The sequence below is a fragment of the Pomacea canaliculata genome, linkage group LG13 (assembly GCF_003073045.1).
Source record: "Pomacea canaliculata isolate SZHN2017 linkage group LG13, ASM307304v1, whole genome shotgun sequence".
Taxonomy (NCBI): Eukaryota; Metazoa; Mollusca; class Gastropoda; order Architaenioglossa; family Ampullariidae; genus Pomacea; species Pomacea canaliculata.
In genome coordinates, this window is record NC_037602.1 from 7,817,664 (window position 1) to 7,837,457 (window position 19,794).

Consider the following 19,794-nt stretch of genomic DNA (forward strand, 5'->3'; position numbering starts at 1 on the left):
TGAAAACGTTTTTCACTCAGGTGCATTAAAATGTAATTTGAAAGTGTACAAAGTGGGACCAACTTAGGCATGAGTACAAATATGTACTGTGCAGGAACATAATATGCATTTAACAGTATAAATATATTTAAATCTGCACAGAACCTAATTCATAGAAATACTGAAGCAGACAGGATATGTATGGACCTTCCTGTGAATAGCTGGCTTAAAATCTTCCTCATAAAAGCAACACAGCAACCAACTTCCCTGTTTTCTAGACTTTCATCTGTATGCTTGTGTGTCTATATATAAATTACAACAAAATTATAGTAATAGCACTGGATTTTGTGCAAAAGGGACAAGCTCAAACAACAGTTTATAAAAGATATATCACTTTCATGCGGCCCTATGCTCCTCGAGGAGTAACAAGGATTAAACTAAACTAATATCACTTTCGTGTCTTCAAAACATTAACAGCAACGTATGCTGACTTGCTGACTTCATTTTTTTTAAGTCTGTCAAACTTACTTAAGGTTTGTTTCAGTGTATACATGCCATGGCAAATCTGCATACACTTGCACATACATTTGTGCACAATGAACGCTGCAATAAATAATAGTCAGGTTCCATATTATTTATTACAGTCTGTACAAAACAAAAGGTACAAAACATTTACTGCATGATCTCAACAAAACCTATTCATCAGATCAGAAATGAGTTAAAGGAATACTGGGGTATACATTTTTTTTTTGTTACTGATTTGTCAAGCTCACTCCAAGAAGCTATTTCTTCAAACCTTGGTGAACATCTTTCCCCACCACTTCTGTTCTCAAGATAACACGCCTACAAAAATCACCATGGATAGAAGATTAAAGTCACATGATCTCATCTCTCTCACTAGCCAAGGTCTTCACATAAATGCACAATACTGTTTTCGACCTCTTTCTGTGCATGATAATGTTTGTAGGTGTGTATCCTGAGAATGAAAGGAGAGTATAATAGTATCTTGTACACAGATTTATCATTAGAAACAATTTTGCATCCAATTAATCCTTTAAAACAAGTCTGCACAAAATCACAGAAATAGAATACACAAGTTGGGTATCATGCAGCCTGGGCACATTCTACAGCACAGTGAAGTGCACCAAGTACAGGAGAATATTTATCCCTTATCTTTACTTGTCTGTTTCATGACTGGCAGCAATTCTATTTTGAGTGTAAGACATTGCAAAAGAAATGAGCTTATCACACCCCCAGGCTCAGCAAGTGTGATGACCAAAATGACTTCATTAAATACAGTCATGGTTGTGCTGGAGGGTTGATCAATCGTACATTAGATGTTTGGCTGTTAAGAATTCTGCACCTTGTTTTGGCAGATATTTAAAAAAAAAATATTTAAAAAAAAAAAAAAGTCCCCACAATTTAACTGAAAAAAAATTTCTGAAGGTTTCTGTGCATAAATTAATGACACTGTTTATAACATAGCAAGGCAGACAAGCCAGATAGTCAATACAAACATTGGGGAGATAAACTGAAGTGAAAAACAAAAAAAATAAAAAAAATAAAAGAACCTACCATCTGGCACAACCCTTTCAGCATATGCCCCTTACTTTTCTGAACCTGATAAATGCAAGTTAATATTAATAAAACCCTGTTTATATCATACATTTACTAAACAGATATTAATAAAATCCTTAGAAGAGACAGATTAATATATATATAAGGCATTTTCAGGACAGCATATCATCTCAACAAAGGTGCAAAAATTCAGAACTATGCATCTCCATTTTCTCTTAAAAAATAAATCTTCTAACCGAAAACTAAATTCAAAAATTTCCCCTGGTTTATTCACTGACTATGACAAGAACAACTTAAAAGTCTCAAGACCTTTTGGTTGTGAAGTGAGGTGGAGACTATACTTTTCCAGGGCCTGCTTTCTGTGAGGTTGGCGCACATCTTGTCTCCCTTCCCTTCCTCAGTTCTTTTTAAGGGGTGAAGTACCCATTCAACAGCTGTATCAAAACGGGGCAGGCAGGGTGGGTAGGAGAGAGAGAAGAGAGTGTGCTGCACCTGATGGGTATTGAACGAGGTAGCGTGTATGCTTCTGGCCTTGGAAACCCTTGCTCTGACTATTAGGCTATTCATTTCCCGACCTGATGTGGAAAATCTTGACAAGCATCATCCATCTGAATAACTTTATATGCCACAGAAGCAAGAGACTGGTAATCAATGCCCTTAATAGTGATAAGCCAGGAGAAATTAATAAAAAAAGGAAGAATTTTGTACAAAGTATATTCAATCACACAACCTTCAAGTGCCATTGTTACTAGCTCAATGTTTGCCATGGTGTCTTGCACAAAGTGCTTTGTCAAAAACACCATCTCCACAAGTAAATGTTTACTTTTCACTGAATTTGAGAATAACAAATCAATGTCCCTTATCACAACACACAAGAAAACTCAATATTTCTCCTGGTGAGAGAGGTCTTTCATAAGGGAAAAGTTGTGATATTGACTGCTGAGACTGAAAACTACCAAAGTGTAGGACTTATCAACCATAACATACTGTCATTAACGATGACCCAATCAGTCTGTACATATAACGATAAAATCACAGTCTGTACTATATTTCTGTGGGATGTAAAGTTAAAAGAAAAATCATTACTGCTCAAAAGATGGTCCCTCATGAATGGTTGATGGTGTTTGTAAATCTGTAACTTGAATGCTAAATGTGGTCTGAATCTCCCAGCAAATCTGTGTGTGTGCATGCATGCATGTTGGGTGGGGGAGTGTGTACACGCACATGTGCACACAATGGCTACACGTGTGTTTAGGATAGGAGTTCCAAACTGGTGCTACAATAATTAAAATGAAAAAAAAAACAAATTGTGAGACTGGCACTAGAGGAATAAATGTAATGGGATCAAGCTGGTGGTGCACAAATGCTTTAAGATACTGAAAGAATAGGCTGAGAAGTGGAAAAGAAAAGATTTTTGTGCAGTTGTTATGTACAATGGTCACCACTGAAACAGTATCTTTTGACTACTACTTCTGCTTTAAAAATATATTCAAGTTCCACAATAATGACTGTTTAAAATAAAGACTTATTTTAGAATATGCAAACTTCAAACACTGTTGGCTGGTATCTTAGATACCTCTGGAGAATCTCCACCCCCTCAGAAGTTAAGGAAATTTACATGGCTTAAGGAAATTGTAAAGTGTCCAGCACTTGCATAACATGCACTCCTCTGTACATTGAACCACTATGTTCATTTTTCCATGAAAGTAACACATGCATTATATCCCAACTTCATGTCCATAAAGCATCAACAACATAGTATCGTCACTTCTCTGAATGTGACCAAACTTGCTTTAGGTTTGGTTCAGTGCACGCATACAACATATTTACACACACATGCATATCATGATTTTAAACAATCTGCTGCCCAAAGGCTTTTCTGCCAACCAAACTGCACACTCTTCAGAAAACTCATCCTCTCACAACTCTCCAATTTCATGCTAGCTATTCATATGTGTGTACTGCATCCTAACACTTCCAGTAAAGTACACAAGTACCCACAAAAGTATAAAGATGATTTCTTAAAATAGAAACATTTGCACCACAAATCCTTTGTTCATTTTTTTCAGAGCAGCCAACAAATTCCCTCTTTTACTGTTGTGCAGACACCATATCAGGCATCACCTTTCTTTCCTCCCCTTGTAGTTTTGTGGGCTGCAGGACAGATGGTAACGGGCTTTTGTGCAAGTGCCTATATTTGAGGGAGGAACAGAGGAGAGGGATAGGGGTAGGAAAGAGAAAGGTGTGGAATAGTGAAAACAGTGAGCGATTGTGGGGAAACTTGCTGGCCATGGACAGACTGCACTTCTTACATACTTAATATTCTTAAGCCAACCCAAATATTCACACTCTATCCTGCTGATAGAGCAACGTTCACACCCAGAAGTTGCTGCAAAAGCAAAATTCACACATGCTACAAACTCACAAACTTTGTACTGCAGCAAAACACTTGTCTCTGCAATACTATGACCACCAGAGTTTGGCTTCTCCTACATTACAACCTATGAAAAACACAACTGATTCTCCCTTCCATTTAAAGGGTGATGAGCAAATCATACTAATCAGGCAAGTTAATAAAAAAAGGGTGAAAGGAAGATAGTGGCGAGTGCGAAGGCTGAACATATAGGTCTGAGGAAATTCTTTCTTGCTCATGTGTGCCATTTTCTTCTTGCCCAGACACCATTTTCCTCAAATATTTACAAAAATGCATGCAATCATTATACCATCAACAGCATGACTGATGGCTGCAAAACCTACCAGTTTACCCATACAGGCTAAACAAACAAAGGTTCTTGGTTTGACCCGTTATATGCATCTCAAGATAAAATGTGCCAGGGATTTGCCACTGGACATCACTTTCTGACCTGCAGCTGGTGGCCACGACTGTGGCAGGAATGAGGTCAGGATTTGACTGTTTTTAAAACACTAAGTTTTGATTGACTTGTGTGCTCTTTGAGAGACTGTCCAGGGAGGACTATACGAAAGGTCTCTCAGCAGGAAAGTATCACATTAATAAAATTCTTGCAAAAGACACTCCAGAGTCCATTAACAAACTAATTGTATTCAAGTTCCTCTGAGGCAAGAGCTTATAAGTATGGAATAATACAACCTCAATCACTAACAAATTCTGGTCATTACAGATGAGCAAAAAGAATTTGTTTTGAGCAGCATCAATGAAATTTTGCACAAGTAAAAATGAACAGATGGTTATCCTTATGTGAAACAATTGTATGATGTCTGTTTAAAAAAAAAAAGAAACAGACATGGTACGCAAATATTGCATGATCCCACTGTTCTAATCATATGTTAAATTTTCTCTTTTTAAAACAACTGAAAAAGTGATCAATGAGTTCACAGTAATGAAAAAGAAAGAAAAAAGGATAAAATTAGCAGCTGTGTTTGCCTTCAAAATCCTTCACATCTTGAGATTTTGATCAAGGGGGGTACTGGAAAAAAGTCAAAGTTTTCAAAAATGTAATAACCAGATGAATGTAAGATACCAGAACTTTCACTGATGCTGTGTTTTGATGTATTTGCAAGCAACACTTCTCTGAAAAGACCACAAGCATAATAGTTGCCTGGCTCATTTGATGACCACATGATCCACCTAAGGCCATGTTAAGCAGTCTTTGTAAGGGCTGCAGACACCTTTGCAGGTGTGTGTACGAGTCACTTGACTATTAATGCGATGAGACCACATATTTTTCTGGGGTTACATGACGAATCTGCACATGACAATGCACCAAGATGTTTAGTCCACGCCTTCAAAGCCTTGAGCATTTTCTATGGCTACCAGAAGCTTGCCACGAAGGTCATAGTATGATTCATATGGCGGCAAATCCAGTCGGTTGAAACTGGTGATGGGGAGAAAAAATATATAAAGGGAGATTCAGTCAAACCACAACTCACTAACTCACTATTCCAAAAAAATATAAAGAACTGTCAGATTTAAAACAAATAAAGCATATCATTTTTTGCAAATAATGAAGACACAATGAACTATAAACTATCATCTTAATTTATTGATTCAACGATTGAGCCCTGGCATTCACATATTACTGAGAAGAAGACTTTTACTGCATAAGCATCAAACTTTTACAGCAGAAGGTATGGGATGCTGCATTCACAATACAGGAAAACATTTGATATTTTAGAATAACTACTGCCATACTTGATCATCAGCCTAGATGTGCACTGATATTGGTGCATGTAAAAGGTGAAACAGAACTAACCAGGTGTGTGCTCGAGGAAACTGGGTAATGGTGCCCCACTTTTCAATGGTGAAGAGCTGAGGTCCATTGCTCCCATACAGCTCTGCGAATCCATTCATAGGTACACGGGAAGTGCCTGTCACAAACTGTAGAAGCCTAGCTCGCATCTCGTTGTTGAATGAATAGACTGCCTGTTATGGTAAACAAAGAAACAAGAGTTTTAGGTTTCCAGCATTAGTCTAACTTTGTAAGTCTATCTACACCTCTAGCAACTCTCTGCCCCCAGAGACATTGTTTCCTTTTGTTTAGCTGGTTAGTGTTTGACTGTACAGTAAGTGTATCCAATTACTTTTTTTATTTGTTACATTGTTTGAAGCTACCATCAGATTTTGTATGGCTTAATACATATAAAAGAACAACTTGCAAGTACTATGAATATTTTGAATTCTGTTCAGAAATATTTAACTATTATGTAGTTTATAATTTGTTGATAGTGTGAGAGAATTTGTTTTGAATTTTGTCATGATGTCTCATTGGTTCATGTCCTTTGAATGGTTTTAAAAAGGTTATTGAGGACACAAATAGAGCCAGGGAAGTTTTTAATCATAATAAATGTTTTATAATCACATAAATTTTAGGTGCTCTTCAAATTCTGTGTTGGCAGTTGTAAAGCATTTGATTGTCAACTCCTATCTAAATTTTTGTTATCCTTTTCATTTTCAGCATTACTAATGGCACGAAGAGGAAGCAGATCTCACCTTCCAGAAACTGACAATAACTGGATGATTGGGGTTGTACTCTCCCTTGTAAGCCGTGTGCTGTTTCCAGTCATTGACATCAATGTCTTGTAAGCCGCACATCAGCAGCTGAGGACAGAATGAGCAAGTCTGCATTGTAAACAACAACGCACCCTAGCAGTGTCTGCTGAGTCAGAAGCAACTTTAGCATTCTTGTAACAAGAGATGCAGCCAAAATGTCATGTGACATTGAGTGAAGGTAACATTCTTGCAAGTTACAGTATGTTACAGCATATTTAGCTGTTTAAACAAAGTGACTTTGATTTAGAATGTCAATTTTTCATCAAGCGTTCTATTGAAATTAAAATTAGGGCACACATCCTAATGGGTGCCAAAAAGGGGAAAGAACTAGGAATTAGACGGTATCATCTGGATCTAAAGGAATTCAGACCTCTAGCTCATTCTCATCAAAGATTTGCAGCAAGTTTTGTGGTATGAGGGCATTGACTCCTTTCATAAAGGCCTTCATCTGTGGCTCCACACGTGAGACAAACCGCCACTTGATCACCACTCTGCAACATGTTGTCCCCTTGATTAGATTCTCAAAAGCTCAGTCTAACAAGGTATTTGCCACCAGACCTATCATCAAACATTTAAACTGTGAAACAATTTGGTAATCATCTAGGTAATCAAAGCAGAGACAACTCTCAGGCTCCACATAAGTGCTTGTGCACACATCTGCATAAATGCTAACATCTTAACCCCTATTTATTTCCTCCATTCAATATGTCACAGTCAAAAACTACCATAAAAGAAAATCATTTAGATACTCACTCTATGTACTCTAATTTGTTGTCATTGGTAACTAAAATATTGCGACCATTAGGAATCAAGTCTCTCTCTGTGAGCTGCAATTAAAAAAACAACATATTTTTCTGATATACTGTAAAGTACGGGACAGACTGCCTGCTTGAAGACATACCAAAACAAGAAAACAAAAAAAATTCATAGCGCAGCTCTTGTGTTCTTGTCATTTGAAACTACCGTGGAAAAGAGAATGCCAGAAATATTCTTTATGAACTGTTCACTAAAAGGAAGGTAAAAAGTGAAGGTGCCTGAAGGTGCTGTGAACTATAAATAGCCCACATCTATGGATGGCATATAACAGGCACAGTTCAGCCACACTTCTTCTGTTGAAATTACTAAGTAGAACCAACCTCTCCAAAGTGGTCCTCTTCTACAGAGAAATGAATGTCCAGGTCAGTAGGGTCATTCTCCTTAATCCACACAAGTGAGTTGTAGTATTCAGAATCCTGAAAAGCAGGCAACAAAATCAATGGCACTGTCTGCTTTTTCTTTTCCTATTGACTACACACGTGTGAATCTATATATATATATGTGTGTGTGCCCATGGTGGTTTAAGTTAGTATTGTATATTTATTTAGTCTTCTATACTTTTACTGCATTTCCTTTGTTCATTTTGACTAGAGAACAACAATCAACAACTACCTATCTATTATTATTAACCTAAGAGCACAAGTGAGGCCACAAACCGAGTTATCTAGATAAGAAATGGGCATAAAGAATCTACACTGTGACCCCTAATGATTCTCAATTTCATAAGATGAAAGTGACATGTAGGTAAGTTTAGACTAGAAAGATTTAGAACATTACCACCATGTTAAGAAATTATAAGAATGCTACATGCAAGGCTGCTAAATGCAACTTACCACAGATTCCATATCGCTCAGAACAATGCTCTTCTTCAGCATCATCTTGTAAAATGGTCGGATGAAAAAAGCTGACGAAAGAAAGACAACCATCATAACCATACTTAACATAATACAGTGTAGGGCCATTAAGCCGCAGTGATTGGGGTCCAAGCTACTTAACTGCGGCTTAGGTGGTCTGCAGCTTAAATATTTTTTGAAAATACATAAATTACTATAAATACTAAAAAATAAATGTTTTTTTATCCCAATCTTTCCTCACGTTTTGACCTGTGAGTCGCTATTTCGAAAGTAGCGCTGTAATCTCACAATCAATATATTGAAGTTATAAGCCAGCATTTAAATATTTAATCCGCGATAGTGCATAGCATGTCAATCATGGACATTAGAAATGCCAAAATGACAACTGTCAACACCTGCCTCAAATGTTTGAGAGGCCATGTCCAGTTCCATATGATCCATAGTGTCAAAAAATTAGGATCCACGCATTTTGCGCAGCTTAAGCATTTGAGGATTGCTGGACCACGGCTTAATGACCCTACACTGTAATAGCCTAACTGTAGTCTGAAGGTATCTGCTACCTGTCAGCAGCACTACAGCCTGTCTTTAAATGCCCCCTTTCCTCATATAAATAAGCTATAAACTTATAACCTGGATAAACAAACAGCAGAAGGTGTTCTGAAGAGAAGCCTGTAGGCTGAAGATCAACCTCCTAAGTCTCTACATATGAATGCTTTCATGAGTTGAATTAGAAAAATGTGTTTATGCTCACCTAAAAATAAGCACAATCTGAGTGAAAGATTTCATAAAAGCTTTCAAATTAGTTGAGAATGTTTAGACACAATTACCATCCAAAAGTTTTCCATGGTATATAGCCATTCCTGCTACACGGCCAATGAACTCAAAGTAGGTTAGGTGATCCTCATTGATGATGCCCGAAAGATTGTTTATCTGAAGTGTGTAGTTATCCCTGAACAAAGAGACATTACAGAAGATTAAAATATACCTTTTTAACATGTATTTTTAATGATCTAAAATTATCAAATTGTTTAAAACATTAATGTACATAACAGATATCTCATGGTATTTATTGATGCCTTCTGATGTAATCAGTGGCATGGTGTAAAGCGCTAACAAACTTCTGATATATAACTGTTTAACAATTCACATATACACACAAATGCAAAAATTTTTAAGTATCTTTTGTTGTATTCTGATTTCACTGAAGAAGACAATGTACAGTAAATAAATAATAAATATTAACAGCTGTAATAAGACAATTTACATTTGCAGATTTTTGGGGACTATGTCTAAATGAGACACACACAAAAAAAGGACACTGAAGACAAAGTTCTTCATAAGTCACATGATTATCTTAGAGATCTCTGGTTCTAGACAGTGGAACTCACTCCCATACCCCACTCACTATTCTGATTTAAAGGCAGTATGCAAATGCTCACTGAAAGCATATTTGTTTAAAAAAAATACTATGCTTGCTCTTTTGTAGTCATTTTGCCACCATTATGCATCAACACAATTGATTTTCCCATCATATTTTATTAGTTAAATGTATTCTTTTATTTTTAATTTCTTACTTTAGTTTTAAATTACCTAGTGTATCTTATGTATCACAGCATGTTATTGTTAGTGTTTTTCATGTTATCATTGTTGGTCAGCACAGAGTGCAACCTGCCTTGGTTGTGATGCTGCATGATAAAAGTGCTAATTTAAACACTCAACCAACAAACCTCCAGTAACCTATCAAATAAGTTACAAGTTGAAAAAAAAAATCCCAAAGATAAAATTCAATGTCATTACAGTCTTTTAGAAGGCATCAGATACCTACGGATATACTGGTCTAAGTGCAGTTGGATTAAAAAGGACAATTTGGTGAATGTAATGTTCATCTTTGTTGAATGCACAAATGATATGAGCTCCATTAATTGCATATCATAAATCTGTTTATGGCACGTGTGGAATCTAATGGTATTTGATAAAGGATTAATTATATCACTAAGAGATAAACAGCACTCTGGCCTGATACTTACGTGGCAGAATATTCAAAAAGTCCATAGTAAGGGTTGAACATTTCCTTTGACAGGAGGTAGAACCACTCACGTGTTACACCGCCGTAGTCCAACCCAATCTCACCATCAAATTCAATCCACAACCTGAAAGCAATGTACTCCTGTTATACTGTATAGGCACAGGTCCTTGCAAGGTGTAAATGAACAATTGATATGTGTTTGTCTATTATTCATGCTCACACATTTACAACCTGAAATAAGCATCTTTCCTAAATGATATCTGAAGGGATGACACTAAGCAGATCAACTTATGATAATTAACTGCAATAGCAAATTTCAGCAAAAGTATTTTTTCTGTAATGCAGCACTCAATGGAAGCACCTTATGAACTATCAGGCTGACCTTGTTTTGAGGACATCAGGGTTCTTCATGCCCATGATCTGACGGAAGGACTCCTCCATGACATTTCTCCTTGTAACTTTAATATCTATCTTGTTTGGGAGGTTATTCTTCAACAAAATAAATACATTCTCTGGTCTGAATGGGCAAAATAAGTAATAACCCTCTAAAACAAAATCTATATATGTAGATTAACTGGTCTAATTGAGCATAAGAACATATGCTCGATGCTGACATCGTCTGTCTTCACAACAATGCATTTGAACATCTTAATATGCACACATGATCAGAAAAGACCACCCCCTAACCCTAACCCCCCAAAAATGACTGTGCCTAAATGCCTTTTGCATACTTCAACAATCAGTCTTATTTTGCTCCACACTCATCCTCCAAAGCTCTGATTATGCCTTTATCTGAAGAACGAATTTCAAGATGAAACTGTATAGAACCTTTAAGTCTCGTGACATATCTACTTTACAGAACTTCAGAAAATGGCCAGTTTCTAAACCTACTGGCTTCCGAAGCTTGGATCTGAAATATTCATATTTCCTCTTATAATCCCTGGAGTATGGTACAGCCTGCAACAGAAAGAAGAAAGGCCATTGACAATGTATGGCGATATAGATATGTGTATTTCCTGCATGTTAACTCTTAGATGTTATGTACAAAAATCACGTATTTTAAGGCAAATACAAATAAAAAGAAGAACATGCTCATGGCTCATTCCAAAACAGCTACAACTGCTTGACAGGTGCATGTTTGCGTTACTAAATAATTCATCCTTGTTTTTTTTTCCCTTTCACTCTCTTATTTTACATGTCAGGTTAACACTAGCATCACAACAATGGTACTGTGAGCAAAAGATCAGTTTTATTATGTGGAAAGATGTAACTGTACCTTTAAAATATTCCGATTAACATACTGCTAACTGTACAGTGATAATTATGACGATGACAAGAATCAACAAACAACGGACAAAACTTAAACACAAAAATAAGAACCAAGACTTACTGGTCCCCCTAGTTTCTGAAGTCTTGGATCCTCCCACTGTGTGGTTCTTGTATCTGTTCACAAATGAAATAAGTTACTTTACACAAAAGCTTACATGCATATACCAAGGCAAGTAATTCTCTCCAAACATCAAATGGCACCATGAGCTGCTTTGCCATGATGTAAGCCTCAACTGTGGGCTCGATGTAAAACACCAATCTTCCCTCCCATCTTCCCCACAACTTCAAACATCTGACTTTAAAACATGCGAACGCATGCTAAGCAATGGTCATTCTCTCAGAATAATACACATCCTCTTGTTTAGACGTTATCTTCCAAATCTTAACAAGTACTACTCACTGTGATCAATGTAGAAAACACGACCATCTGCATGTGTTCTTTCTTCCCAGCCCGGCTGCACAGTTAATTAAAAAAATATATATATTCTTTCATAAATATGTATTGACTGGATTATCAAACAAAAGTTCATAATCTCTCAAAAAATCTACATAAAATAGCTTCTACCATACACTTTAATTTTTTATTTTGATATGTTTAATGAAGAACAATGTTCCAAGTAGGAATGCCAACAATGAAAGGAATTAATAGTTAAATTTGGACAACAACAAAGGCAGACATGAAAATAAACAGAAGGGAAGTGAATAATGATCACAAAATAAAATAAAAAGTGATCACAAAAAGTGAACAGAGCTATCATAGGCAGACTGTCTGTTGATCCAAACCAAACCAAAAAACTTACTGGCAGTGGCCCAAGGTCAGACAGCAAGTCCTCTGTAGAATGTGAACGGAACATGGGTGATGGGGAGTCATTTTTTTGTTGGGAGCCTGAACGTTCCCGTTGTTTTCTGGGATCATCCTAATAATAATAATAAAAAAGGTAAATTAGGCTTAGAGTAATAGCAACCATAAATACCCAAAACTAAATCTGAGATCAGATTTTGAGTAAATAAAGGTACAAGGACACAAAAAGGAAGCTATTTCTCACCCATGTGGTCCGGCGATCATTGTGATCAATGAAAAATGGGCGTCCATTTGGAGCAAAACCCATGGCCCAGCCTGCGGGCAGTGGCTCATCTTCTTCTTCCACAATTTCTTGCTACATTCAGGATTAAAGATAAATCATGCATGAATATTAATAAGACCATAGTACTGTTCAGCATATATATATATTGTATCTTTCATGCTGGCATTTGTAAGGATTGATGTGTGCACTCAATGTGTCAGAATACTCTCTACTTAATAAAGAATGAATACATTTTATGTATGATATATATTTTACTTACTCTGACAGGTGCACTTCGTCTGTGCAATTGCTGTAGATTTAAAAAAATATTTAAGTCAATGAAAAAAAAAATTTTGAAAGAAAAAATTCATACACATTAATTGTTACTAAGGTAAACATACATTCCTAATTTATTATTTTTATCATTTTAATTTTAGTTTTTATAACGCTGAGGATATTTCACTGCTCTTACTATGCATGAGGCAGCTAGAGAACTCAAGTTGACATGGTAAGTACCAACCCTTCTTTCTTCAATCTGATGGGCGAGGTCTGACTCAGACAGACTAGAGTTCATACTGAGAGTGTCGTCCTGACTGATGTGACGCCTCTGTCGGTATAGTTGAGCTGCCTCAATGCTTCGCTGTCTCTGTATATCCTGTTCTGTCTGGACCACGCCACTAATGAATCCCAACACATACACATTCATGAGTAAAGACATCAGAGATCACATGTACATGTGCACACACACACAAAAACATGAATACATATATGCACACATATATACATGGGTAGGTGCATACACACAGGTCACACTCCTATCCAACTAATCAAACCTTATGACAAAGATTTCAAAAGCGTAGCTATATTTTATAGCAGAAATGTCTGGCTTACATACATCACAGCAGACAGTTTATTTTAAGTTTCTAAATGCAAAAGCAATTACAACATCCTTTTGCATAATGTACAAAATCCTAACTGAAGCACACACCTTGTAGGAAAATCCCACTGTGAAACTCGTGTGCGATGATTGACATAGTAAGATCTCCCATTGGCATCTGTTCTTTCTTCCCAGTCAGGAGGCAAGACTCTCGATCTACAAATGAGATGGAATTAAAGCTATGTTTGAATAATTTTCCCTACTTGGACTACAGGCACATTTTAAAAAAACTGGTGACAGGCTTGCTCTGATAATGTTTCATATGTAAAGTTGAATTAAAAAAAAAAATCTAAATATATTTGAGATGAAACTAATTGGAAAAGTTTACAATTACTAGAAGTATCGTTTGAAAAAAATATGCAGTGCAGAATGCATAGTTTTTCAACTCTTGAAAATGATCTGTTTGAGGCAACAAGATGTAAATCTTGTGCAAAACAAAACAAAAAATTACTAAAGGTTATTATTAGCATTGCAAATATCACAAAAAAGTAACAATTTAGCATTTAAATAGCTAGCATAAAAAATTCTCTCCTACTTCTAGCAACTTACGATGTAGGCCTAGCCCACTGAGTCGTGCGGCTGTTGTGGTTAACATAGTACGTTCGTCCCTGAGGGTCAGTCCGTTCCTCCCAGCCTGGAGGTAGTGGTTCAAGGTTTTCTGAAGGTGCAGCCTGGGAGTTTTCATCTGTGGTGACAGGCCCTGAGGCACCAGCTTCTCTCAGAGCCGAATCCAACTCCAGCATTTCCCAGCCAGGCTGGTTAGCAAGAAAACAAAATTTAATGCTACTGAATATGCACTAAAGAAAGTGCACAATGCATAATTCATTTTGCACAGCATTTGATATCTTGGTGACAAAGGGGTAAAACATCTTACAGGTCAGTCAGGATTGTGGCCTCAAATGTCCTGATTTGTAGGTTTTTAAAATAAGGTTGATCATTGTCATTCTTCTTGTCAAATTTTTGTTAAGATGAAACCTTTTTAAAAGCTAGGCCAGCTGCCTGTGATGTAGCTCATGATCTAAACTACTATGATAACATTAGCTGCTGAACAACAATCATCCTTATTCATAAATGGCATGTTTCAGGCCATCAGTAATTTGACTTCTCACAAGAATGTGAAAAAAAGAGATTTTGCATTAGATTGATTAGAACAACCTTGCAGTTCTTTCTCTCTGATATCCAAACAAAAAGCAGGTAAGTTGTAATGTTGACAAGAGTATAATGATGCTAATGCTAACACAGTTTGTGACCAGGTAAGCAACCACCCACCTCATGATTGGTCTGACCCCCAGCTGGGTCATCAGCAGCATCTGCTTGGTTTTCTGGCTCCAGGTATGCAATGTACAGCATGAGATGGCCACGCACTCGAGATCGTACTCTTAACAACAGCAACAAAAGCGTAAGCACTATGTGTCTCAGGGACCAAAGAAAGCAGTGATGCAAGGTAAGCACAGCAGCGAACATCCGCTTGCTTTTAAAGAACAGCAATTAACAGTAGCACAAATTCTGCTCTTTCAAAATGAAACACTCACCGACTACTGTCCTTACTTTAAAAACAAACATGATGCTCTTCTCTTAGTATATAATCAGTTTTCAAGTACAGAATGTACCATCTGCGTTAGCTAAATAGATTTTCAGTTAGTCAAGCAATCTTAGGCCGTTTCTACCAGTCGTTTATTGAGAGTATTTTATCTTTTTCATTTGTATGTTGGTTTCGCAATCTCTCTGTCCACAATAGCAATAGTCTGAACAGTATTATCCACATCTTTTCTATGATAATTGGTATCATTTAGCTTCTTTCTGTGACCAACAAACAGTAAGAAAAGCTTCATGCATTTTTTAGATCTGCTAAGTTCAAAGGATTATTTTATATAATTATAAAATAAAATTACCACCCACACTGACAAAATTAGAAGACTTACGATCGAGGTCGTAGCACCCAGTTTTTACAAGGAATGTCCCGACCACTGGCCTCAGTGCTGATGTTTGTGAAGCGAAGGGGAATTTCAACAAGCCCCAGAAAATCATCTCGAGTCTAAAAGGTCAAGAAAAGGAAATTAATGAACAGCATCAGTTTTCTTTCAAGATGTGAGTAAAAATTTGCATTCAATATCAAGATTTCCCACCTGAATATATTAATTTATCATTATTATTTTTTGTTGTTGACTTCATGCTTTCGCTCTTTTGTTTTTTAGGTTTTTTTAACACAGATTCCCCAAATATATTCCTCAGGTGGTTTGTAACATCCACTAACATAAAATCATTACTCATTATAATAAGAAAAAGTACACAAAGTCTCTATTAAAGTCTAAATCAAAGATCAAAACTTAAAGTGTCATTATTGCTGTATTATTAACAATTTACTTACTACTCTGTTGAGGTCAAACACTTCAAAAAGCAGCACATTGTCCCGAGGGTTAGTCTGTTAACATGATGGCACAACTTATTTGATGATAAACACTATGAGGATGTGGTGGTGTTGATGATCAGACTGAACACGTGAAAAATTCTAATTACACGCAGAAGACATTTTCAAGATATTTTAATAATAAAGTCTCCATTAATATAAGATTAACAACGTGATAAAAAAAATAGGAATGTGTCTGGCAAAATCAAAATCAAATAATGATGCAAGAAACAACAACAAAAATCACGATAAACATTTAACTTAAATTATTATAGGTACATTTATTGTATGCATAATAATCAGCTTACCCGGAAGATGAATTCCTGGTTCCATTTTGGGTTGAGACTCTGTTGACAGAACAATAAAAATGGAAAGAAAGCAAGAAATAAAAATGAAAAAAAAAATCTGACATGGCCAATCTTAAAAAAGATACTTTTGGTTTCCTTTACTTTTGCACATAGTTTTGTCAATAATAGGATGATACAGTTGTTTTATTTACAAAGTTCTTTAAAACAAAAGAAATAAAATATAGTAAAATATTAAAATTGTATCGGTGAAATGTCACATTAAGGACATTACTGAGCAACTGTATCGTTAGATATACAAATTTATTAAAATTATTCATACTTTCACACAAATGAAGGAAAGACAGAGACAGTCACGCAGCAATCAAAGGTGTCATGATTAGTATGAATAAAGGTTCTTTTGAACATACTCATTATACTCTGTACCAGGTTATTTCTAATCTAAAGGTCGCACTTTCAAACTTAAACACGGAATAAAGGAGGCAATAAAAATTAATTTTTAAAAATAAAAGTCATAAGGTCAATACTTCATAATTGCAGAGAACTGTGGTTTATGCTGACAGGATATTTTTCACACCCCCCCCCCGACACACACATTAGGGCACAAAAACCTGCTACATTTTTTGCAGGGGATGGGAAGGAGGTTTTAATTTCATCTTCAAATATGCACATGAATGCAAAAACAATACAAGAACAGATCACAAAATCCAACTCAAAATTTGAAAAGTCACATTAGCACCGAGAAAGAGAGAGAGTGAGTGGTGGTGGAGGAGATGGGACAGGGGAGTTAATAGTCATATAGACCAACCTAATGTGTTAAGCTTCTAAGGTTCTTTTGAATAAACAAATGGTCAAATCAGCCAACCCCGTCATTTCATTACTATTTTATGGTCACACCTTAAAAGACACCCGAAATATATATATATGTGTGTGCATACTCTAACCTTAAAATAAATACATACCTTTTTGACAACTTTTGTTTGTTTAGTGTCGATAAGGCCCTCTTCACGATCTCCTCGATATAAGGATATACGTACATATGGGTCACTGAACATAAAATGTGCACAATGTAAAATATAATTATTTCCATTAAGCTGACTACCTGTGATATGCACATTTTGTCAGAGCACTTCACTGAGAAAGTACTAAACACTTGCATACTCTTCCTTCATATGTTCAAGCAAAAATGATTTTACAAAGGAAGTATCAAATTATTCTATTCATATGAAAGCAAAATCATGACATTCTTTAAACATATGTACATGCATTCACACTGTCATTGGCAAAACAAGTCAGAAAAATATTCCTAAAAATATATGATTATTCTTTTTCATGACTGAAAATCTCATATAATTGTTTCTGAGATAGTCATTACCCCATACACTACTTTTTAAAAATACTTTTGCTGAGATTTTAATCACAAGCATTAAGCTCTTAACATGAGTAAACTGAGTGGCGTGTTGACCTATGAGACCAAAATATGTCACGAATACTATTTGTATACACAGCAAAACTAATAAATGGGCAACCTACAAAAGCTAAACGCTGTCATTATAATTTTTACTCTCACAGTATCTAGAAATAAAACGTAGCTGCATAGACAAAATCAAAGTTTATTACTTTTTTTAATCCTGCACATCTTTTTTTTAATAAAAAAAATAGTATTTTATAAAGTGCTTGATCACTGAAAAGACGCTGAAGCACATCAAAACGATCGATTGTTTACTAATTGTTTATAAACTTCGCTCCTTTGTCTGAACATAAAGGAGTAAAGATCAAAGTAAAATTATTATATAAATATTAAAAGAAATCGAAAACAACTAACCTTGCGCCAAATATATCTTTCTTTGCGAGATTTATTCCTTCGATGACTTTGATCCGAAGAAGACGGGTGGTGCCCGAGGTATCATTCTGCAAATCACAAACACGCCAGCTCATATACACACAAAGATAAATACTTATCCCCAAGTGAGGAGGAACGGAAACATAGTATGCTCACCTGAATCTCTGGTAATCCGTAAATTTGTGAATTTGAGGCCATAACATCTGTAAGGCAGCACTACATCAGTAGTCGCCACCAGAGTTATCAGCTCGAGCTATTAAGTACACAAATTTTGATGACGATTTACGCAATTTATGAACCGGATGTTGCGAAATACACGAAAAAATATCTCGAGGTGTAGCACACGTGAGCGCATTGTTTGGAAGAAAAAAGGATTTCCCAGCCTATAAATAAGAGAACAGCACGCCAATGTGCATGAGTGATAATAAGTGCGATGTCGCAAGTGCAGACAGTATTTTTCAAAGCGGACAAGGCGCGCAGCTGGTAGCCCCCGAGGGGAGAAAGTGAACCCGGAGTCGATACACCTCGAAGCCAAAGCGCACTTTTGCAATTTGCATTTAATATTAGAACTTCACCTTTCCCGAGACAGTTTCATCTTTCGCGGGCAGTTGTGTATAAATACTTCGATGTTTATTTTAATTGAATGATGAAAGGATTTATCAAATCATCGTCACCTTCAGTGTGAGTAACGGGGTTTTCAAGAACTAATCGTTTGCATTATTAAAACAGCGCATTTCAAAGTGGGCTGCTGCACCGCCGACAAAGCATGCATGCATTGTAAGAGTGTGTCATGATCAATCACACCTGATTAGCAAGACGCAGATGATGGTAAGAAACAGTAAAGTTCAGGTCGCCTCACTAGCTGTTTGGTTGTCTTTATATTTGTTAAATATTCCTGTAACTGCTCATCTGTTCACTGATGCTTATTTAATCGAGCAATCAAGAGTTGCAGTCATTAAACATGGAACAAAAGTGCCACCTTCGAGTTAACATACTGAGTAAGGCTCACTGTGAGTTTTTTTTTTTTATTTTTTTTTTTATAGGTGCATTTTGTGTGTGACAGATTGTTTACATCAAAGCTCATAGATCTTGCTGCTGGCAAAGAAATGCGCTATAGAAATATTTATCGTTGTTATTGTGCGGCTACCAACATCAAGAATGATAACTTTTCTTTTCTATCGGAGCCGAACAAAGGCAAGCTGTTGTCACAATGAAGGGGATTGATCGAATCGTCTGCGTGCACACGACGAAGTCCATTCATCTATCAACTACAAAACTGACGATGCAGTTATAATATACTGCGCTTTTGTATTCATCTGTCTTCACTTGTATTGTTGTTATGTTGATCGAATATTAACCCCCACAACTAAAAATAGCATGATGTTTGTTCACATCTTGCTACCAAAGTGGGAAAGCAATCTTGAGTTCAGTACTGCATAGGTCAAAACCGTCAAATATCAGGTAGGGTTTAACTCTTCGGATGTATTTTTCTTCTCGTATTTCTTTCTCGATCTGTCAGTTCCATCTTTATTTCATCTTAAATGTGCGCGTTCGTGCGTGTGAGAATTTTGGTTTGAATCAGCCTATCACTGTGGCCTGCGCGCTTGTTTCTAGTATATTTTATTAA

The 19,794-nt window shown here is 36.3% G+C and overlaps 1 protein-coding gene across 5 annotated transcripts in view; it reads right to left on the bottom strand.

Annotated features, from left to right (window-relative positions):
- Positions 1-598: 598 nt before the first annotated feature.
- LOC112554620 (E3 ubiquitin-protein ligase NEDD4-like) overlaps positions 599-19,794 on the bottom strand; it is a 30,879-nt gene continuing 11,683 nt past the window's right edge. For 4 of the 5 annotated variants that reach the window (XM_025222522.1, XM_025222523.1, XM_025222519.1 and 1 more), the window contains exons 3-27: positions 18,150-18,235; positions 17,287-17,371; positions 16,328-16,366; positions 15,981-16,034; positions 15,535-15,647; positions 14,882-14,990; positions 14,162-14,367; positions 13,664-13,768; positions 13,196-13,352; positions 12,956-12,985; positions 12,658-12,768; positions 12,412-12,528; positions 12,012-12,066; positions 11,673-11,725; positions 11,174-11,239; positions 10,665-10,771; positions 10,284-10,406; positions 9,084-9,205; positions 8,236-8,306; positions 7,723-7,818; positions 7,340-7,413; positions 6,957-7,077; positions 6,527-6,634; positions 5,790-5,959; positions 599-5,411 (exon numbers count right to left, since the gene is read on the bottom strand). In XM_025222522.1, coding sequence (XP_025078307.1) covers positions 5,309-5,411; positions 5,790-5,959; positions 6,527-6,634; positions 6,957-7,077; positions 7,340-7,413; positions 7,723-7,818; positions 8,236-8,306; positions 9,084-9,205; positions 10,284-10,406; positions 10,665-10,771; positions 11,174-11,239; positions 11,673-11,725; positions 12,012-12,066; positions 12,412-12,528; positions 12,658-12,768; positions 12,956-12,985; positions 13,196-13,352; positions 13,664-13,768; positions 14,162-14,367; positions 14,882-14,990; positions 15,535-15,647; positions 15,981-16,034; positions 16,328-16,366; positions 17,287-17,371; positions 18,150-18,235 — 2,481 coding nt within the window. In that variant the 3' untranslated portion in view covers positions 599-5,308. Of the gene's footprint in view, positions 5,412-5,789; positions 5,960-6,526; positions 6,635-6,956; positions 7,078-7,339; positions 7,414-7,722; positions 7,819-8,235; positions 8,307-9,083; positions 9,206-10,283; positions 10,407-10,664; positions 10,772-11,173; positions 11,240-11,672; positions 11,726-12,011; positions 12,067-12,411; positions 12,529-12,657; positions 12,769-12,955; positions 12,986-13,195; positions 13,353-13,663; positions 13,769-14,161; positions 14,368-14,881; positions 14,991-15,534; positions 15,648-15,980; positions 16,035-16,327; positions 16,367-17,286; positions 17,372-18,149; positions 18,236-18,323; positions 18,463-19,794 lie in introns of those variants that run through there. The other variant, XM_025222524.1, reaches the window with a different exon arrangement.